Genomic DNA, 22,809 nt, shown 5'->3' with positions numbered 1-22,809 from the left:
TTGGATATTTGTGCTTTTCCTTGTCCTATCAGGTAAGTTCTCAGTAACCTGGGACACAGGCACGCCTATCCATTGTTCCCACTTAACCCCAGCACTAAAGCTGTGAATCACAGATTCTATGCTAGGGACAGCTACCCAAAAAGCTACCAGAAAAAGTGCATTTCCTTGTTGACCAGCAGTGATGTGATTCAGCATAGTTACTGGTGACCAGGGCTAATTTCTGTATGCAAGGAGATGCTGAAAAGCCACATACTGCTTGAAAATGGGGAGGACATTAGTCCAAAATCACCATTAGCAATGCAAAATAGATTCTAGTACATCTTTTCACAAAATTAGCCATATTATTTTTCTACCCAATCTCAAGTTGCAGACCAGCTTCTCTTGGTGTTCAGTCTGGCAAGAATCTCCAGCAGTAGATCTGCTAAAGAGACCAAAAAAGGCCAATATGATCTCGCAGTATGCAATGACTCTGTGTGAAAATCCTAGTCTGTATATTCATCATCTGCTTTTGAAAAAGAAAAAAAAAGATAAAAAAGTGTATGAGACTGAAATGCACAGATGTCTAATTGAAATCGTTGTTTTACACATTCATCTGTTTCCCAACACGGTTTTTTACCAAGTGTGCACAAACATTTTTGCTGTCCCACTGCACAGCTGATTGGGGATTTAAATAAGCTGCTGGAGGCAACAGGTGCTTTCTGTGACACCTCTGTCTTAAATGTGTATCAGAACATAGCCTCAGAGAGTGAACCCAGCAGTAAAGTATCCCTCCCTTCCTTTCTGTTGAATACTATGTAAGGAATTGAATACTATGGAAGGATTTGTCTCATCCATAATTCACAATTTTGTATGAGTATAGGTTAATCTAATCTTAACTAGAAATTCTTTTCAAAGCTTTATACCAATTTTAGATAAGTTGCTAGGATCTCAAACACAGGATTTATAATCTTTGCTGGTAGAAAACATGAAATAAGCTTTTAGAAAGTAATAATATTTAAGTTATTTTGTTCTCTTTATTTTCATGTCTTAGAAACGATAATTTCAAGGTCTTCCCTATAACCAACAGGATTAAAAACCTGCTTTAAACAAGACACACTTCAATTTTGTCACAAAGGTACTATTACAAGAGATTTAAGAGACACACAGAGAATACAATGAGTCTCATTAAGAAGGCTGTGAAACTTTGGCTTTGTGCATTTTGTCAAGTTTCCAACACTACTAAGACAGATTCTAAGCCATGATAGGAGAAGTGCAGATGTGCACACACTGAGCTCTTGCTTCCTCACAATACTTGCTCAAGATCTAGGCAGGTTTCCAGGTCCTGATGTTTACTGAGAACTCCCTCTGTGCTTTTGGGGCAATGCAGAAGAGTGTCAAAAGGAGGAGAAGGAATTAGGATCTTATCTGCGGGCATGCAAGCACTACCAAGCAATGTGGAGATAAGAGCAGTCCATACAGAGACACAGCCCATGCACGTGCTTTGCCCATCTGCCTGAGCACAGCATCACTGTCCCCCTGGGACGGACAGCAGAGATCTGAAAGGCTCCTTGCGAGCTGAATGTGCCCAGAAGGTATTAATACAGCAAGTCTCTTTCACCAAACACTTTAGAATATAACCTTTACAAAGAAAATGTTTTACTTTTCAGTTACCTAGCTACCACTTCTGGAGATCACAAAACTTTGTATTAGACTGTAATTAGACAAATTTCATGACATCTCCAAGAGAGAAATCACTAATTACAGCAGTTTGTTGAAATTAAGGTAAGTGTAGTCATGGTTGGTAGTGACTATGATACTATTGCAATCTTGTATTACTACACTTCAGGCTATGATTGTATCAAATCTCAAAGCCAAGAGGGTTGGGTCTGGCTGGCAGATGAATAGAGAATGAAGAACTGAACTACGCATTTGTGATTTCTTAATAAGTTATGTGCTCATGAATCACAAGTCATATTAATTTGCTCAGGAGTAAGTACTCTGGGGCTTTGGTGTCAGAAAACACCCTAGAGCTTGAGAGGTTGTGTTATGCCAGAGAAATAAAACCTACGGCCTCTCCAGATCAGCTGTAGTCATACAAAAATCCTGTATTTTTATGGGACTGATAATTTTGCAGGACAAGTATATTGGTCATGGCAACATGGGAAAATCCCAACTCAGAAACTTGCATTTGCCTTGCATCTTCTCATTGGTAATATAAAAGTAACTTCATTTTTCTTGCATTTAAATACCTTCGTGAAGCATTACTACAGCAGTGGTGAGACATTTCCATTATAGACCAGAGTGCATCTCAGCAGGGAAAGAAGTCTCTTTACACACACAGACTATAACATTTTCTGTTACAGCAGGTAATCCAATAATTAGTGTGAGATAACAATGTTCTGATAACGTAGTTTTAAGTTTTGTTAGTTTTAGATTTACTAAATGGTATTTTAGCTTTTAACAAAAATGTATCAAATGTTGCTTTCTATTCCTTCTATTGATTTTTTTTTTTTTTTAATGAATGCACAGAAAGAAGAGCCTGGTTGCCAAAAGACTGCAGAACTTTGCTAATCTGTATGAAATACACAGGGGTCTGGGAGGACTGTTGGACTTCCAGAGGGTGAGCTAGAAGAGGTGAGGGTGTATCAGACTCCTGAACTTGCAAACTGTCTCAAACAGTCCTAGCTGGACACACTGTCGATAGAGCTGGTGCACAGAGGATTCAATGAAGATCAGCAAGCCAGTGCCCAAGAAACCCAGAAAAATGGTTCATAGAGCAAATGCACTTTTCTACTGAGATGTAAAATTGTGCTTAGTGGTATTGAGGATAGCTGTTGACTTGAACTGTAGCTTCAAAAGCTCAGAGTAGGCTTCACTGCTGCGCAGGCATACGGTTTCGCAGTACATCTGATGCCAGAAAGCGTGTCAGTCACCCCTCTCCCTTAGCAACCATTTCTGAGCAATTGGTTTCACTTCCTCCTTTCTGCTGCCATCGAGGCCCTGAGCTGGACAAGCCTTTCCGCCTGCTCAACTGGCAGAGCACTGCTCTGCCACATTTCCTGGTTTCTCATCTCTCCTGCTCCTCCAGCAGGAATGTCATCCTTTAACACAAAATATCTCTGAAGTTTTGTTAGTGGGTATGGACTGCGTGTAGATGGCCAGGTGCTGGGAGCAGGGGTGGTCTCTGTGAGGAAACAGGGCTGTCCCATGCCAGACACAGCCACTTCCACACAGCTCCAACAGCCCCACCATGGGGAATGGCTGAGCCCCACCGGTAACACCAGTGTTACCTCTGGGAGAACGTATTTGAGGAAGGGCAGAACAACTACGTACCAGTGAGTGAGAGAGGAGTGAAGAGAAAAATGTGGGGAATACCATTGTGAACAGCAAGGTCAAAAAAAGGAGGGGATGGAGGTGCTGCAGCTGCTGGAGCAAGGATTTCCCTGAAGCCTACAAAAAGGACCACAGAGATGCAAATATCCACAGTGCGGCCCATGAGGGACCCCACAACAGAACAGGTGGATATCTTCTGAAGGAACTGAACAAAGCATCAGGGACAATTTTGAAGTCTTTCACCTCTACTGCAGGAATCAAATCTGTAAAATCTTGGGGGAAATGTCTTTGACTGGTCAGTCAGTCTGATAAAAAATGTGTGGGCTTTTCCTCTGGGGGGAAAAAAAAAACCAGCCAAAGAAAACCAAGCCAAACAACAAACTCACAAACCACAGCCCAACAGAGGAAGCCCGACTATTTGCAAAGGGAGGCACAACGCAGCAGAACGCTGGGGGTTCTCATGCCGCCACTTGCTGCTTCTGCTGCTCTGAACCACTTGCAACAAGCCGGGTCTCCTGGGGCAGCCCTTTCAGAGGGGAGAGCACGGCGGTGTCACCGGTCCCGTGGGGACCGCGCCGGTGTATCCATAAGAAAATGACGTGATGCAGGATTACTCGGTTTGTATTTACACGCCGCACCGGGCGTTTTGCCTGCGACTTCCACAGCTGAAGCCGCACACGGCTCCAGGCGGGACACAGGTTTCACCGCGGCAGAGCGCTGGGTTCAGGAGCAGTCGTCACCTCCGCTGAGCCGCCCCCGCGGGACGGGCGTGGGGGAACCCTGGCCGGGGCGAGGGAGCGATGACGATCGCGGACAAACCGCACTTGGCCGCCTGCCCCCGGCCTTCTCCGCCCCGCGGCTGCGCTGCCTCCGGCGACACCCCGCCCTCTGCCAGTCACCGCCCCGTCCAGGCGCCTCCGCGGGCCGGCGGCGATGGTTGGAGCAGGACGGAGCGCGGAAGGGGAAGGCGGGGGGAAATGTCGCGGTCGCTACGGGAGACGGGGGAAAACCGGAAGCCGGCGGGGCGGGGCGGCGAGGCTCTGGCGATCCCTTCCCTGCTCCCAGCCTCTCCCCGCCGGGTGGCGGCGGCGGCAGCAGCGCCATGGGGTGTTTCTTCTCCCGCCGCAGGAAGCTGGCCCTGGGCGGCCAGCAGCAGCAGCAGCAGCAGCCAGCGGGAGCTGGGCAGGACGCGGCGCCAGGCGAGCAGAAGGCGCCGCAGTACAGCTGGGACCTGCGAGCCAAGGTACCGCCCCGGCTGCTGCCGCCGGCCGCGGGCTGGGGCTGGGGCTGGGGCTGGGGCTGGGGCTGGAGCCGGAGCTGGAGCCGGAGCCGGAGAGTATCGCCTCTCTCGGTGGGCACCGCCTCGCCCTCTCCTGCCGCCCGGCGTTTGCGGCGGGGTGTGTGCTCCGGCAGGGAGCACGTCTTCCCGGTCCTGCTGTTACGGCTCAGTGCGTTTATTTGAACAATTAAAAAGTGTTTAGCCTAAGGATTTTACCAGGCAGTTTCAAATTGTGCAAGCGGAGAGGGCGGCGCGCTGGATGCCGCGGCTGCCGGCGGTGCGAGCATCGGTCCCCGGTGCGGGGCTGCTCCGGATGGGGGCTGGCGCTGCCTCCCGTGGGACAGGGGGCTGTGGGCACGCAGCTTGGCTTTTGCAGTCCCCACGGGTGTTTGCTTGCCTTCGGGATTCCTCATACAACGCGAAGTGCCCCCGGTGCGTGCTTCACCCGAGCACACCGGGATTAAAGGCTGGGGAGCTGCTGGTGCCGGGGCGAGTCCCCGCACCTGGCATTGCGGCGGAAGTACAGAACTCGTGCCGTGTGTCCTGACTGTCTGTATTGATTCCTCCTGCTAGGGTGTTTGCGCTATTGGTTTGTTTGTTTTTTTTTTTTTTTTTTTTAAGCTAGAGGAAGTAGAACTAACTTATCAGCCCCTAAAATGACAGATGAAGACAAATCCTTCCCCATGCTGTTTCCAGAGCTCCTGGAGGCAGTCATGAAGACTCAAGTAGGAAAGCATTTAAATGCCGGATTAAATGTATTTCTTCCTAACCTCATTTCAAGTTTCACTTCCTAAATATATCATGACATTATAGCCCTGCTAGGCCTCCCTTCCTTTCCTCTCCAGCTGCCTTCGGGTGGGGGAATCAGAAACTGGGGCAGGTGATAAACTTAATTGATGCGGTTTCAACAAAATCCTCAAACCTTTAGGCCATATTTTACACATATGGAAAAGAAAATGTGTGAACTTATTTGAATGTTTAGCTTGCTTGTTTTTTAGAGTTGGCCAGGTGCTCTAGGGTGTCCCTTAAGTCTTCCAAGTAGATTAAGACAAGCTTAGATGGAGATGAGTTAGAGAGTGTGCGTGTGGCCTGGAGGAATCAGTTCCTTGAGGATAAAGATGAGCAATCTGTGTTGGGCTTGTTGCTTTGACTGGATAGTGGATATTTACAGAGCAGACAGAGAAGGGGAGGATAGCAGCCTGTCACTCGTATGGAGACTGTTCTTACTGGGGGAGGGGCTGTACTGAAGCCATATTTTAGAGTGTCAGAACAAAACTTAGTCTGTCTAAAAGTAAATTACTAAATCAACCTTTGGAATAATATTTTTTAATTATAGAGCAAATTCACCAGCTAAAGGGCAACAGGTACGTGTAGCAGGTTGGGTTTGTAACCGGGCAGAAACACCAATTTAGTGTAGTGGTTTGGTCCAAAATACTCATTACTATTTATCTTCTGTGAGATAAGAATTAGGAGAAATGCAAAGCAGGCACCAAACTTGAAAGAATATAAAGAAGTTTATTAACAGACCTAAAAGAGGGAAAAAATTATACCACACCTTCAGAACTCTCTTCCTCCCCCCACCTTCCTCCCTTCTCCCACTGACAATGTAAAAAGACAACCCTTGAGATGTTCAGTCTGTTTACCACTTCCATAATAACCTTGTTTAGTCCATTTAGAAAGAGAAGTCTCTTCTTGCTCATGCTATGAAAACATTATCACAACGAGACAGCCGCCCACTTCCAAATATTGTTCAGTCCATTTAGGAAGAGGAGTCTCTCTGCTCGCATGTGAGTCCCTTCCCCCGACTTGCAGCTTTTCCTGCAACTGCTTTCGAGGGTCCACTCCTGAAGTTTTTGGGGTACAATTTTAAGGTTGAGCCGTTCAGAAACAAAAGTTTTCTTCACCCATCTCTGGGAGCATTTCATCTCTAAGAACAGAAGCCCTCCTCCTTCCCTGGGAGCAAAGGGTCTTCTTCATCTTCATCTTTAGGACTATCTCTGGGAGTATCTCTAGGAACTGAGGTTTCTCCTTTCCCATTTGGAGCAAAAGTCCTCATTGCTTCCACCTCTCCCTGTCCAAACTTCTCATGAAATTACAGCTGCGTCAGCATCTGCCTATCTCAGCGCAGGTGCTTCTGCTTACGAGTTGAACACTCCACCCCCCATATCTTCATGGAATTACAATGGGATACTCTGATATATCATAGCTTCACAACAGACTTTCAGCTTTAAGCATCTCCTCTTTCTCCTTCCTCAGGTTTTCAGCTCTTCACAGCACTAAAAGGGTTAATCTCACCTCGGCCTTGCAGCTGTGTTGCTTATCGCTGTTGGTCACCTGGCCTCTGCCGGACAGTGGTGCCGCTTTGCTGAAATCTTGGCCGCAGTGGAGGGGAGGGGGTTCCGAGCCGCTCCGGCTGCCCACAGCCCTGCTGAGGGGGTCATCCTGGAGCCGTGGCCTGGCCTGAGCAGGGCCTGGCCCGCTGGCCCCCGCTTGGGCCCCGCAGCCACCTGTCCCAGCAGCGGAAACGAGAGAGAGCTTGGGGGGGAGTTTGTCTATTCTTAAGTGTGGATCACAGAGGCGGTCACAACTTTAAGTGGCTTAAAGAATTGTCCATATTCAAACTGGCCAGCTGATAGGTTCTGTCAGGTCCCAGAGGAAGCTGTAAGCACCTCTTAGGAAGGACATCCCTTCCGGGACTACGCTTGCTAATCTATGACAGTATAAGAATTTTTACCCCATCTACTTAGACACAGCTAACTTTGAAAACTCAAAGAAAGAAAGTCAGGATATAGAAAGACTTGATTCAGAGAATAGACGGCCTTGTTGCTAAGGAGATGATTGTTGTTAACTTGCTGGAAGTAGGCTCAAGCTAACATATGAAACTGTTACAGCACCAACAATCTACCTCTGTCGAGTAAAAAAAAAAGCTGTCAGGTATTACATGTAAAACTTCCTCTTTTTCTATAAAAGGCTCTTAGAAACCAGAAGAATCAGTGAATATGGGCTGTGCTAGTGAACTGTGTAAGCCATCAAATTAGCTGCTTCATTTTATACTGTACAGCCTAAGAATGGCTATTTAATGTTTAAGTCCACTTCTCTTGCTCTTTGCAGCCTTATTTTTCATTGAGCTTTTTGGGTTTAAGATTAATACCTTAAACCAGGAAAGCACTGGAGTCACCTTATCTTAGGTGAAGGAGCACTTGGTGCACTAAGCTTGTCGACCCCAGTTTGTATTAAGTGATACCATGTCCGTGTTAATGTAGTAGCTTTAAATGTTGTCCTGTTGTCTGTTGCTTTCTCATTTCTGATGTGACACATATACTTATTTATTTCACAGTTTGTGTTTGTACACAAAGCTATATTGAGGTCAGTTGGAAAACTTGTGGCATCAAGACTCCTTTTTGTTCATCAAGTGCACTGAATTGTATTCTAAACCCTGAAAACCTCAACTCTGTCAACAGATGTGCTAAGTGGTCTTTTGATGTTTATTTCCACCATTTGGGGATGTGTTTCTGATTTTATGCTCTCCTACTCAGTGGTGCAGATGTGGTTATATAGTGTAGTTTTGGAAGCAGGTTTGGAAATTATCTGTAGTTTTTGTAAACTATGCTCTGTATGTTCTTACAGGTGGGTATGTCTTGCTGCTCAGACACTCCAGCTGTCTTCCTTTAAACTAATGTCATTCTGACATGGCAAAAAAATGTAGGCACACTTGTGAGCATGTTTGTGTGATTAGGGATGTGTAGAGGAGTGACTGAACCTGGGGGTTTCCTCCAAAAAAACTATTTCTTCTGCTTCTGAAGGACATCATTGCTAGTTGAGCCTATTTTAATCATGTTCTGAAGGCAAAAGATGGTTACTATTGATACTGTCTGCTAGTGTAGCCCTAGACAAAGAGTAATATGATGATATTCCACTGACCATGTAACTCTTGTGTAATAGTCCCAAAAATGGACCATGTGGTAGAAAAATCTAAATAGAAAATACTATAAGGTGCTGGTAGTTTAATTGAAATTAAGGAAAGTATATGAATTTGAGCGGCCTTTTCAGATTTCTGTGTGACTTTAAGTGAGGACAGAAGTTTTAAGATATGCAAAATTTAATCAAATTTAGATAGCATTGTAAATCTGCTGGAGTCTCTAATGCTTACTGAGCCTTGGGTTCAGAGAACTGTATGAAGATTACTTATAGTGCAGTAGAAGAGCCAAAGGATCAGATTATCTTGAAAACAGAAGGGACAAGGATGAGTATTCAGTTTCTTGGTGCTCTGGGATTCTGAGTCCACAAGTATAAGTAGTGCACAGTTTATTCCAGAGTCTGTTATTACTGCATTGAATCCTGAGGACTTATGTCTCTTGATGGCTTTGGGCTGTCTTGCGAGTCTCCTTCTGACCAAGTGTGGGAGAGGAACTTGGTGGTGCTCAGCCCTTCTCAGCCTTCTTCAGCTAGCTTTCCACCTGGGTTGTTCTCGTTTCCCATTGTGTGGCTAACAGCAGTAACTGAATATGGGTATGTACAGATAAGAACTGGGCGTTTGTGTCTTGTGATGGCAGATACACTCATGACCTTCTCCACAGGAGAAGAAGCACAAATAGCTGCATCATCTTTTTTGCTGTTGTCTCATGCTCAAAGAAGTAGGATTAGATTAATTATGATCACAGTGGCATTTAGAGCTTAGAGGAACTTTCCTTCCCAGATGTTTTTTTTACTTTTAGAAGGAACAAGTGAAGTTTTGTTTTATGTCAACTGACTTGCAATTTAACTGGTTTAGTTGATAGGAAACATGCAGCTATCATTGTTACTGTGCTGTGTAGCTGTAGTTAAACAACTAAAAAAACCAAGAGGTTTAACTTTTTGCCTAAATCATAGATAGTCCTTTGTTACTTACCTTACATTTGAGGATTCTTCGTGAATGGTCTGAGCTGACTCGGGTATCTTGAATTGTCTAGATCTTGTTTAGGTACCCATTTTGTATTTTATTTTGGAATATTAATAAAATAACTTTTTTTTTCCCCTCTAAGCAGTGAAATATTTTCTCCTTAAATCCAAGGTATCTCCCTTATGCTTCCCAGAGCACCAGAACTACTGCTATACTTCTCAGAATGTGGTGAGATCAACTGAGAAGCAGTCAGAAGGTTCATATTAAGCAGTATTGCCAGTTAGATCAAAGCCTGTAGTAGCTTCCTTTCTTCTTTCACTTTTTCTGTATGCAGTATTTGGCAGTGGTTTGTTATATGTGAATTACTGTTTTATGCTGTTTTGGGCATTATGGAAAAGTGTGAATATTACCAAGAAGGAAGGAAATGAGCATTCAGACTGTTGTATTGGCCACTTTTAAAGTCGGGGTGTGCAGGAGATGCTCCAAAATGAAAAACTGTTTGCTAGTAACAGAAACCTGCACTATTCTTTGCACTTTTTCTTGTTGTGCAAGAATCTTGAAATCTGCCAGTGGGTGAGAAACTTCAACAAGCAGTCTCCAGAGGATGTTGCAACTCATTACTTAAGGGCACCAAACCCCTGCAAGTATGAATATGCAGAAGTGTCTAGGCCTGGGAATGCACTTTTCTTTCTTATTTCCCTTATGTTAATTCCCCTGCTGACAAAAATAGCGCTTAAAGCTTCTTAAGTTGGTGTGCCTACCCTATAGGTGCAGCTTTTAATGTCACTGGGTCAGCAGCCAACTTTTGTATGTCATCAGCTGTATATAATTCATCTCCGAACTGCCATCAGTACTGACTTAGAAAGATAGGGGATGATTTTTTGAGAATTATATTTAAAAGAGAAGACCTTAGTGTAAGTGGTTTAGAAATACTTTACAAACTGCTCAGCAGCTTAGACACGGGTAGCTAGGGGAGAGCTGTAACCTGTTAAGAACAGCAGTACCTTCTCATATCTGTGGGGGCGTATCACTGTTGACTGAAACTCCTTCCCTGATGGACCCTGTGAAAAAGTCTTGCTAAGACATGAACTCATCCCAGAAAGAGTTCAAGATGTTGGGATCCTTTGTGATTCTAGGCACAGTTAACCACTAACAACTGTGAAGGCCTAGTACTTCTAAGTCTTCTTCCAAACGGGAGCTGCCCAGCCTTGGTGCCTGTAAACTGGATAATGGTGGCTGAAGAGATGTATGTCATGTGCAGCTTTCACATAGCCTCTGACCTTCTTGCAAGACAAGTGTTTGCAGGAAGGAAAGCTGCTTAACGCACCTTGCACTTGTAACAGGATGTCCTAGAGTTGTAAACAGCCATGAAAAACTTGTTTGCCCCCACTTCTCTCCTTTTTTTTGTTCTTTAAAATCCTTGCTCCTTACAATTTGTCCTCTAGCCCTTTGTAACAGACTTCACACCATTGTAATTGCTGATAACCAAAGATTAAACTTCTGTGCCTGTTTTGAGAAGGAAGAATATTAGCCCTGTAAGCAGGGCTAACTTTTTCATCGTCACATCTGGTTATTTTAGGTCATTCTGTGGAGTAATCCCTGAACCTGTGCATAGCCACTTATGCTAGAAGGTTTCAAATCCTGAGCTGTGCCAATATCTATTAATGTATGACTCTCATCTACTCTAAGAACTCTTTACATTCAGCTGAAAATATTAAAAGTTACCTCTATGAATAGTCATCTTTTGAACTTATATCAGCCTGGGGGAAAAAAGACATTTAAAAAAATCTGTTAAGGGCTGGAAAGTAAAGTGTCTCTTTGAGTGAGATGGGTGGATTTGGACGAAGTTTTTTGAAACTTTATCCAAACACAAAGGACAAATATATGAGTTATCAAATAATTGAGTTTTGCTGACCTGCCACATGCTTAAGATTTTATAGCACCAGACGAATGGGCAGAGAAATGTACATAGCCCTGGTTATGGTCGTATGAGGCTGCAGATGTTACTTTCTTCTGTTTCTTTTGGCTTTCCTAGCCTCCTTTTTTTTCTTTGTTGCCAAGACAGAGCTTAAGAAGCAGTTGGTGTTGACTGTCAGGGGAAGGAAGGTGGTTGCAGTGATTTAATATATTAACCTGTTGATGATACGTGAAGATTTCAGAGATGGTGAACACAAATCAAGAAGGCCGATGGCATCCTGGCTTGTGTCAAAAATAGTGTGGCCAGCAGGACTAGGGCCATGGCCTGTACTTGGCATTGGTGAGGTTGCATCTCAAATCCTGTATTCAGTTCTGGATTCCTCACTTCAAGAAAGACACTGAAGTGCTGGAGTGTGTCCACAGAAGGGCAGTGGAGCTGGTGAAGGGTCTGGAGCACAGGTCTGATGAGAAGCATCTGAGGGAGCTGGGGCTGTTTAGTTGGAAGAAAAGGAGGCTCAGGGGAGACCTTAGTGCTCTCTACAAGCACCTGAAAGGAGGCTGTAGGAGGTCAGGGTTGGTCTCTTCTCTCAAGCACCCAGCGACAGGACAAGATGAAAAGGCCTCAAGTTGCTCCAGGGGAGGCATAGATTGGACATTAAGAAAAATTTATTCGTGGAAAGAGTTGGAACAGGCATCCCAGGGAATTGGTTGAGTCACCATCCCTGGAGGTATTTAAAAAAGATGTGTAGATGCGGCAGTTGGGGCCATGGTTTAGTGGTGGACTTGGCAATATTAGGTTAGTGGTTGCGCTTGATGGTCTTAGAGGTCTTTTCCAATTTAAACTATTCTATAATCCTGGGAGCATATGAGGAGCTGTTGGATGCTTCCTCAGAATCACAGTTCTGCCTTCATGCGTGTTTCTCTGGCAGGTTTCTTTTACCCAGGAGAAGTGAAATATTTCTATCTGCTATAGTCTCTTAGGTTACCCCTCCTCTCAGGGGCAGTAACCCAGAGTGGGGAGAGAGTATTAAATCTATTTCATGCAGTCCCTCCAGTCTGTACTGCATGTTAATCAATAAATACTCTTGGTCTTTAAAAGGATAACTGCAAAACAAAATTAAGGGAAATGGGCAAACTCCATAGCATGGTCAACAAACTGAGAAGTAAAAGCTGTGTCAGGGCAGCAGTGTTAGTTCTGGAAAATAGGGAAATAAAGAAGAGCTTCTGAATCTGCTAATAAGGTGAATTTTTATCTTTAACTTGACTACTGTTCTTACTCAAAAACTCTCATTTGAGACTGTCTGTAAGCTGTGAGTTTGCTGACTAACCAGTGTTTTTCACTTAGGCCTAAATAAAATTGCAATGTGAAGTTTCACACATCCCTACAAAGGACGCTGTGTAGGATGAGCTAGTGCTGCTTCAGAGGCTTTGTAGAGCAGAGTAATTCAGTAGGATGTGCTTAGGTGCCAAGTTTCAAAAAAGCTGTAAGTTCTGGAAACACTGAACTTCTCATTCCTAAGAGAAGTAACTGTTCCTCTGTGCCTCTTTTGAAGGCGGGAAGTCTGTCTCCCATGGTTATTTAAAAAAAACAACACCCAGCATACAAATATACACATACATAAATGTTCTAGGAGATGCCTGGGAGGAATATGTCCAAAAGCAGTTTCAATACTTATATTCTCAAGTAAGAGGGAATATGAGTGTAAATAACTTGCATATGGATCAAATATATAACATTACTTGAGACTAAAGACTTTGGAGAGTTTGAATCCAAAGCATGCTGTGTGACTGAGTCTCCATGCAGTGTCCCTTATCTTTTGAGTCTCACAATTTTATTTTTAACACTTCCAACTAACTTTCCTGGATATATACTAGTGGTACTACATATGATTGAGGAGAGAATTCTAGGAAACCATCTTCATTGTCTCAATTTGCAATTTATTTGGAAGATTATCGGTTGCAAAGCTCCTTTCCTGTCTGAAGGTCACATATGTTGCATAGAATGAAGTACATTTTATCAGTTGGTAGAGATTTTTAGCTTCCTTGGGCTGTTCCAGTCAAAAGCTACCAAAGCTGGTTTACTGAGTATCTGGTGCTAGCCCATTCTGGTTTATGCCTTTTGCTGGTCTCTAAATATCGTGTCAATGTTTGACATGCTAGGGAGGAGAAGTTTCTTAGAAATTGGGCTACACCAAAACTGATTATGGTACAGCAAATTTTAGGAGCTTCAGGCTGATAATCAAATAGCAGGTTTGTGAAGTGGTCTTGTGGTAGGCTCTTTCAGGTACTTGGACACTTCTAAGCGCTATTTTAATGAGCTTTCACAAGAGGGCAGAGTAGAGTTTGCTCCAGGAATTGCAGTTGACTTGAGACTTAACTTAGATCTAGATATAAGCCAGCTCAGATTCTTTTGGTTTTAGGACAGCATGGGCTGTATTATTCATGCTTTCCACCTGTATTGTATTCATCCTAGGTGCTGTGTGGCTTTTGAGTTGTTGCTCCCTAAAGGAGAGTCCCAGTCCCACAGCCTCTCTCAGGTGTTCTGTGCCAGTGAGAGGGATGCTGGAGTGTGGAGGAGATCTGCAAACATGCCTCTTGTACCACCACTGCCAGTTTTTGCTTCTTTCACATAGCTAAAACAATCTCATATGTTTTTTTAGCACAAAAATCTTGTCATTGTTAGCACAAGATAATGCTGTGGCACAGATTAATGAGCTTTCTGTAGTTTGCAAACATAATAGAGAAGATACTGCTTGACTGCAACAAGGTTTCCTTGCAATGTGTTGAGGTGTGGTGAAATATGACCAAGAAAGCTACTAAAAAAGGAAATACTGTGTATCTCCAGCTTTATGAATCTGTAAGTATGTTGGACAATTTATTTATTACAGTTATGACTCTAATACCCAGAACCATCATCCTCGTTGAAACAGTTTAGAGTCCACAGATAAAACTAGCTCCCTTTGCCCCATTCCTTTATTAAAGGACAAACTGAGCTGTTGTGTTTTTTCCCCTGGAGCATCTCGTAAGTGTAGTTTCACTTCTTAGTTGTACCTCAGTACTGTGTATTCCAGTAGTTTAGCTAAAAGAGTTGCTTCTGATGTTTCATCACTCACTGAAGCCCCTTGTGGCAGTTTATCCTGTACAATTCAGTGGCACTTCAGTCAGTGCAAATCAGTTGGCATATAGCATTATAATATTCTCTGTATTTGAAGACTTTAACCTTCTTATTTTTTTTTATTCCTCCTTCAGATTGACCCCAAAGATTACACTTTTTCCGGACTTAAAGATGAAACTGTGGGTCGACTGCCTGGAAAAGTAGCAGGGCAACAATTTGTCATTCAGGACTGCGAGAACTGTAAAATCTACATATTTGACCATTCTGCTACAATCACTGTTGATGACTGTGTAAATTGCCAAATCTTTTTAGGACCGATAAAAGGCAGTGTGTTTTTCCGTGACTGCAAAGATTGTAAATGTGTGGTTGCCTGCCAACAGTTCCGCACGCGGGACTGCAGAAAGCTGGAGGTGTTCTTGTGCTGTGCCACCCAGCCCATTATAGAGTCCTCCACAGGTATGAAATTTGGATGTTTCCAGTACTATTATCCTGAGCTTGCTTTACAATTTAAAGATGCTGGTCTGAGTATCTTCAATAACACATGGAGCAACATCCATGACTTTACCCCTGGGTCTGGAGAAAATAACTGGGGCCTTTTGCCTGAAACTGCTGTAGTCCAAGATTATGTTCCTTTGCCCAGCTCTGAGGAGCTGAAAACCGTCAGGATTTCTACTGATGCTACAAAGAGCATAATACCAATAACTCGAGGGCAGAGACAGAAAAGCAGCGATGAATCGTGTTTGGCCGTGTTTTTTGCTGGTGACTACACAACTGCAAATGCCAGGAAGTTAATTGATGAGGTAAGCAACCTTTGTCTTCATTCAGGTTTTTCGATTCCTAATTAAATTTTCCTCTGGACAGCCTCTGGTGCTCCCTAGACAGGGAATATAGAGGCTCTGTTTGCCTACTGACCATACTGATCAACTGCACTGTTTAAAACCTTAAAGCAAGATAAGGACTGAATCTCATTTGATCAGTCAGTTGCTCTACAGCTGACATGCTGTGAGTGGCAAATCTATCTTCTAACAGTTCTGGTGTAGTTTTCCGTCATGGCACAGCAAAATGATGCTCTAAAGAACATGTGTAGTTGATTTGATGAACTTGGTCAAATACAGAGTAAGTGATTGACAGTGCTTGTGAAAGGGATGTAGCTGGTTAACTTGTTAGTTTATTGCCCTGAAAGTGTCAGCTAACAAAAGTCTGTCCTGAAAGTTTTTCCAGTACTAACAGAGTCTAAAAAAAAAAGGGTGTTAAAATGCATCCCCTGTGTCATCCAGTGTTGTAACTTTTTTCTGAAAGGGGCAGTGAGTGTTTGTCACGGCTGGTCAGCTGTCTTCAATGACTTAAATAGCTTTTTTATTGGTCTTGGTTTTTTCTTTCTTTCTTTTTTGGTCTCTTCTTTTTTTTTTTTGCTGTGAGGCAGCAGCTTCCAAGCTTGGCTGAGTTTGTACTTTCCTGGGGCTAAAACCTGGGAGTAGCTGGCTGCTTTCACCATCCTGAAGTGCCAAGGATGTCACAGAGCAGAGCCAGTAACCATGGGCTACAGCATCTGACAGTGGTGTCTGCAAAAGCTGCTGATCACAGTGTTGTATGATCATTGAAACATCTGGTGGAGCTCTTTCCTTTGGGTTTTTATCTGCAAGGAAAGAAAGCTGTAGTGTGTCTCCTTGCCTTCCAATTGCCCAGTTGGACTTTTGTGGAGCTACTGAGTGAAGGGAGATAATGATACTTATGGGTTGGATTTTTTTCTGGCAAAGGAATAGCTACAGAAAAGAAGGTAATAGATGTGTTCTCCTCTGTTGGTAGTTATTTAGATATTAGAGTTAAGAAGATGCTAAAAGACTAGTTAGTGAGTTTCTGTAGAAATCCAACTGCTCTGTAGATTAATGGATGTTTTGGAAGTAAAAATGTATTTGCTCCTTTCCCACATGCTTTTAGTTCCATATTAGATGTGGAGTAAAAATGAGGGGGTGGGCTAGGATGTGTATATGTGTTTTCAAACATTGTTAACTATTGTTCCAAAACTGAAAACTTCAGCAGTGGATAGATGAGTGTTTGAGCTAATGCTTGACTGAACTATTGCAGACTAAAGAGAACTGACTGCTTGTTTCCAGATGCTGACTGCCTTTAACTCCCATTAGTTTCTGCTTGTGAGGGATTGTGGGGAAAAACACATAACCCTGGGCCCTAATATATAAAACAAAAATATTCACATTTATTCCTCTAGGTGCACTAGGGCAGAGGAGAAAATCTGGATGAGTGGAATGAAAATAAACAGAAGTGTAGAAAAAGCAAATGGTCTCTGAAAAGAGCAAAAAGGGTCCCTTTGCTCTGTAACTTAATGTGTGGGGGAAAAATGGGTCTATTACAGTGTAATCTGGATACTCAAGTTGAACTCTGCCTTAGAAGCATTTTTAACATGAATCCTTTCTCTGTTAACAGATGACAAGTAAAGGCTTTCAGCTGGTACAGACTAAAGAAGTCATAATGAAGGCAGAGGATGCTCACAGAGTTTTCCAGCAGAGTGCATCAGAATTCACTTCACTGCTGGAAAAAGGTGAGTTTATGTTTTCTTTCTTCTCTTGATATAGAAGTCTGTCACTAGAGAGTTCTGGAGAAGAAAGAGGAATGAAGGAGAAATTTGTGTTTCAAGGGCATACTGTAAACCTGTTGAGATGAATTTTGGAAGCCTCAGTGAGGCCCTAAACCAGCCAAAATTCCTGAAGGCATCAGAAATTAGTTATTTGACATGTATTTTGTGTCTCTGCTCCCCCTCTAGTGGTCCAACTGCATAGCTCGGGAGCAGTGGCACATGCAGACCTGCCTGGAATGGTCAAAAGCAGCTCATGCTTTTAGCCTATTTCGAACTTGTCAGCAATGCTGCTCAACCACTGAGCTGTTCAGCATTTCAGTATAAATATCTAAGCAAATCGGTATAGATGTACATAAAGCAGATAAGCATTTAAAATTCTTGTTTATAACTGGTGTACTGTCAGAGTATTTCTAAAGCCTTTCTATTGATATGACTGCAGTTGGGTTTTGTCTCTTCTTGCAGAAGTACTGACATCTTGTTATCTGTTACATGCTAAAGATCACTACACGCTCCCGAGCTTGGTAGCAACATGCAGGTTTATTCATGGTGACATGAGAGGTTTGTGATGTTCATTGCAAGAACAGGACAAAAGTCATTGCACTTACAAGATGATAGTCTAGTTTCTGGGCTATATTGCAGTCATATGGGAAGAAATACCATGTTCAGAATGAAACCAGAGAAAGCAGATCTGCAAATAGAGGGTGAGAACAAGTCTAAAAATCAGGCAATTCGCTATCTTGGGACTGAGGCAAAAATGCCTGAATGACTCAGTCCCACTCCAGATGTCTGTGAAATGGCTCACTATTTGAGTGGTATAGTCTGACTCACTTCCATGAGGCCTTGCACTCCTTAGCATTTTTGTGCTATTGCTGCCTTTCGAGAAGTAAAACTGGAATCCTGCCCAAATCTCTGCCAAAAAAAAAAAAAAAAAAAAGCATGGAATTGCAGATAACACTGTACTTTTTTTTTTTTTAACATTAAAGTGTTTTTAATTCTTTATCTGCTGTTATGGGGCTACTCAAGCAAAAAAATAAAATACTTCTTGCAAGCTTCACAATTCCCTATGGATTGAGAAATCTACTGTTTCAATGCAAAGCTTAAAAGTAGTATTGATTTTAGATTAAACTATTTTCCAGGTCCAGTGGTTGCTTTGGAGTTCAATGGAGATGGTGCTGTGGAACAGTGTCGAAGCACTATAAATGAAGTTTTTAGTGGGACCAAGGTAAGCTGGAGTATTGCTTTATTCACTGAAAATATTACAGAATGTCTGAGCTATTTCATGGTCAAGATATAGTGTTGATGTAGTACACAATCTTTTTAGATTCACGGGTAGTAAAATTGGAATATCCTTTTGTTGTTATTTTGGTTTTTTGTCTTCAAAACCCAAATTACTTGTTAGTGACAAGAAAATTGTCCTAGGAAAGAGAGTTCTGAATCCCCATATCCACTGAAGAACACAAGATTTCCACTTAAAACTGTTATTTCACATAATAGCCAAATCAAGTTCTATAAATATAGTACAAAAAAGTTCCACTTCAAGTCTTGGATTTAGTCACTTAGCTTTGTGGTGTCCTGTCTATTAAACCATGACAAAGATAATATGATGGGATTTCAACTTTTTTCTGTGTTTACTTTTGCTGTGTTGGACACCGCAGAATGCCTTCCTTCAAAGGCACTGCTCTTTTTTCTTCTGTCAGCTTGTTTCGCTTTAGCTTCCTTACACCACACCTCCTCTTTCCTTGCTGCTCCCCCTCTCTGAATGGCAATGGTTTTGAGAAAGTTTCTGGAAACATTCAGAGCACTCCTGGTAACAGGAAAGTGATAAACCCTTTGCTTTCAGGCAGCTGTTCAAAGAAGACTAGAATGTCTTTGAGACATAGCATCCATACAGCTCCTTGTAGTCTTCCAGTTCCTTTCAAAAGAGCTACTTGGAACTAGGCTGCCCGGTTTCTGGAAACCAGTCATCTTGTAAAAAGTCATAGCATTTAATTTTATGATTGAGGCTATTGCTTGCATGTTGAGATTGGTGAACAGCCACAATGCTCTCTGTTACACTCAACTGTTTGAGTATTGCCTGAAACAATTGTTGTTGATCTGCTGAAAGCTTTCAAAGGTGACTGTCCTAGAGCTTGGACTTTCACATACATTGATAAATTTTGAAAAATGCAAATGTAATTAGAGTTATTTTTTTAAAAATAGTCATCTGCTGGAGAAGCAATGAAGTTTTTTTGAGGGTAATATAGCACAAGGAAGTCTTTATTACAAACTCTCCCTTTCTGTTAAAGGAAAGTAGTAGTCTAAGGATTTTGTGTATTTATTTTCCCCCCGCTCTCCTGGAGAGAGTTGACTTTACCAATCAAAATACATCTAGACACTAACTGAAGCTGTGACCCCTGAATAATGAAGCCCTAAACTCCTGATCCTGAAGGCAAGGGTTAATGCAGCTACCATGTGTGCTAGGAATGGGTGACGATAACAAATGGTGGGTGCATCAGGGCTGAGAGAATTCTAGGATTTGTTCTGTCATGCAGTGGGAACCAACAGAGTTGTCTCTCTTGAAATGCAAAACTAAAAATAAGCATTACTGATTCCAAATGAGCAAAGACTGGTTTAACTGATGCATAACTTCTCTTGTTTAACAAAACAGATTTTTGTATCAGAAAGCAAAGCATCAGCATCTCAAGATGTGGACAATTTCTACAACTTCGCTGACATGCAGATGGGAATGTGAAGTTTAGCGTGAAGGTGCTCACGTGCGGTTTGTCTCAGCACTTGGATGTCACTTGGCTTGAATATTGCAGTAGTTTTGTCATTTAGTTTTGTCTTTCTCATATATCCCTTTTATAAAGCCACTGGTGGTTTTAATACCATATTATCTGAACTGGAGTAAATGGCATAGCTCTCCATGTCCATTGTGTTTGAAACTTAAGTTTAACTTCAAAAAACAATTCAGCTTTTCTACTAACTTTTTTACAGTGATTTCTAAACATCTATCGGCACTTGAATGTTTCTTGACAACATCTAATGGTTATACATATCTTAGTGCAATGCTGATCCAAGTTTGATGCAGTAGTAATTGTTATCTTTAACTCAGACACACTGTTTAGAAAGTGTATTTTTGTGAAACTTGACCTTCAAAACTTTCCCACATGCAAATTTGTCTTCACTGGGGGTTTAGGAAGGAAGCTGTAGTCATTGACTTTTTCTGAAAGCTTAGTCTGAAATGAATTGTCCTTGTAGAATGCTTTCAAAAGCACTTTGTGACTTTGGCTTACTCTGCTTCAGCACGTTTTTTGAATAAAGTTGTTTGCAGCAGCATTTATGGTGAGAATTGTCACAACAGCATTCTGGTCAGTGAGTACTTGCCAGGCTTTTCTGCTTTGAGGTGAATCCTGAGCATGAGTGCTCTGCTGAAGCTACTCTAAGGTCTGCTGAGGTTCTTTGGCAATACAGCTGCCTCTGGCATTCCCAGCTCACACATGGGATATACATGAGGTTTCATTGCACGTGGAGCAATAAACCTCTGGCACATTGTTGTTTGCTAGAAGGGACATACAGTAGCCAGTAGTCAGAGAAGGACTTTGATGGCATTAAAAACCCCTTCTTCCTTGCTAGACCCCAGGAGAAGGCTTTTACATTCAGAAGTAGTACAGAAAGTGCTATGCACTACCATAGGATTTATTTTGTATTAATTTTAAAGACAGGCTGAAGAAGTGCTACCAGCATTTTGTGAGATGCATTTGAATGGTGTTCAGTAACAATGCTTATTGCTAAATAGTCCATATTAGAATGCCAGTCTATATGGGTATTAAATACATGATTGATTTATTTTTGCATATTACATCCTTACTGATTTTTCTACATGAACTTAAAGCTTATGTCTTGGTTTACAAGCCCTCTGTAATACTTGAACCAACCGTGCGTGCAGACACACAAAACCAAATTTCGTAATTAAAACAGTGGCTTGCCAGTTTGCATAGCCTTTACAATTCATTGAATGGATTGGGGCTGTGTTGAGGTGCTAAAGCAATTTCCTCATTATGGTCATCTGTCAAAAGGGAAATCTTAACTGAAAATGAGTCTTGACTCATCAGTTTCACAGCTCTGGAGCTCCACAGTGGGTGGCTAAAAACACATCTCTAATTTTTTTGAATTAGCACATGAAAGAATCTGTTCTTCTGAAATTCATAATTCTGTAATGCCCAAGAGAGGTTGTGAACTGTCATTTTGTTGCTACTGGGAAAATGCTTGCCATTAGTTTAAACTAGAGAATATGTCCTTAGGACCTCTTGTTACAGTTATGCATAGATTAAATAAGGAAGAATATCTCCTGAATAAACCATTGGTGTACTGAAGGTAAGATAATTGCCTTAATCTGAAGATAATCTGAAATGTTTTTATTTGACAAAGTGAAAGAAAATCAAGCCACCACCAGAATCCAACTGCTAGCAGAAATTACCACTTACCTGCACTTAGCCAGCCAGGATTTTTTTTTTTTTTTTAATAAGTGTGAGGTGAGGCTGTGAAAAGAGTTAGAAATTTTACCTTGCTCTCCAAAGTACTAGCACAACTCATCAGTCAACATGTACAGGAATTAATCTAGACATGTACAGTAAATGTATTATTTTGATATGGGACAGTACATTGAAATTGTATAATGTACTTCAGAGCTGTCCGTGTGTGATTTATATCAGCAGTGCATATACTGGACCACCTTGGTCTCTAAACTTTTACATACAATATTTCCAAAGTTACCTGCTGACACACGATTATGTGTATGTTTATAGCTTATTTTTTGTATCATCAACCTGCTCTGGAAACAAAGTGCTAAATGGGCTTTTGTGACTACTTTTGCTGGAGGACAGGATGATTAACTGAAAATTAATCTAGGCTTGAAACAGTGGAATAACTTTTCTACATGCTGGGAAGAGCAGTGTTGCTTCTTTTTTTTTTAACATGGACAGTCTGTTTACCGACATCAAGAACTTTTAATAAAAAATCCCTAAATAATGAAGGAGTTTCTTAATCCAATTATTTATCTTTTGATTTCCATTTCTTGCTAACAGGTGTTAAAAACACTTCTAGCTTGAGTCAGGAATCCTTTGCATTACAGAATGGTACGTGTTTCATGTATTCTTTGTACATTTGTTGTGTAGCTTTTAATGTAATTTGTATTACACTGTGAATGTGATTCATAATAAACATTTGAAGTATTTAAACTCTGGATTCTGAAGACTTTTTAAACTTACAGTATATTGAAAAACATAATTACATTATATTAGGTATAAAAACTGATTTCCATGTTTAAACAGGGATAGATCTTGAAATAGATACTCATAGCTCATCAAAAATAAGCATTAACTCTCTAGTCATTCATCCTCTGAAAAAGGTGGTATTTTTTGACAGCAGGGATTTTTCCTCAATCAGAGATTGTGGTGGTTATAGTAGTAAAATTGTTAGTTTAGAAAGCAGGTCCATGTAATATCTGAAAACCAGTAAAAACCTCCTGAAAATAGGTAAACATTAGTAAGTCTCCAAACACGGCTTTAAAGTGGTCAGAATTGTGACTCTTCCAAGTAGAGATGGTCTAGGGTAACTCTCACTAAGCATAAATGCTTGGAAAGAACATAAAGTACTGTATCAATATAATTGTCTTTTGAATATATTGAGTAAAATTGTGAAGCTTTAAAGTATCAAAGCTTTTGGTTTACCCT

The 22,809-nt window shown here is 41.9% G+C and overlaps 1 protein-coding gene across 2 annotated transcripts in view; it reads left to right on the top strand.

Moving 5' to 3' along the window:
• The window catches only part of RP2 (RP2 activator of ARL3 GTPase), a 35,299-nt gene extending 12,985 nt beyond the window's left edge, over positions 1 to 22,314 (top strand). Inside the window, exons 1-5 of one of the 2 annotated variants that reach the window (XM_048324666.1) lie at positions 4,338 to 4,555; positions 14,637 to 15,302; positions 16,945 to 17,059; positions 18,232 to 18,317; positions 19,743 to 22,314. In XM_048324666.1, coding sequence (XP_048180623.1) covers positions 4,415 to 4,555; positions 14,637 to 15,302; positions 16,945 to 17,059; positions 18,232 to 18,317; positions 19,743 to 19,826 — 1,092 coding nt within the window. In that variant the 5' untranslated portion in view covers positions 4,338 to 4,414 and the 3' untranslated portion in view covers positions 19,827 to 22,314. Of the gene's footprint in view, positions 1 to 4,337; positions 4,556 to 14,636; positions 15,303 to 16,944; positions 17,060 to 18,231; positions 18,318 to 19,742 lie in introns of those variants that run through there. The other variant, XM_048324672.1, reaches the window with a different exon arrangement.
• Positions 22,315 to 22,809: the final 495 nt, after the last annotated feature.

The sequence above is a fragment of the Corvus hawaiiensis genome, chromosome 2 (genome assembly GCF_020740725.1).
Source record: "Corvus hawaiiensis isolate bCorHaw1 chromosome 2, bCorHaw1.pri.cur, whole genome shotgun sequence".
In the NCBI taxonomy this organism is placed as follows: domain Eukaryota; kingdom Metazoa; phylum Chordata; class Aves; order Passeriformes; family Corvidae; genus Corvus; species Corvus hawaiiensis.
The sequence above is the reverse complement of the archived record's forward strand: the minus strand, read 5'-3'. Positions and strand labels throughout refer to the sequence as shown.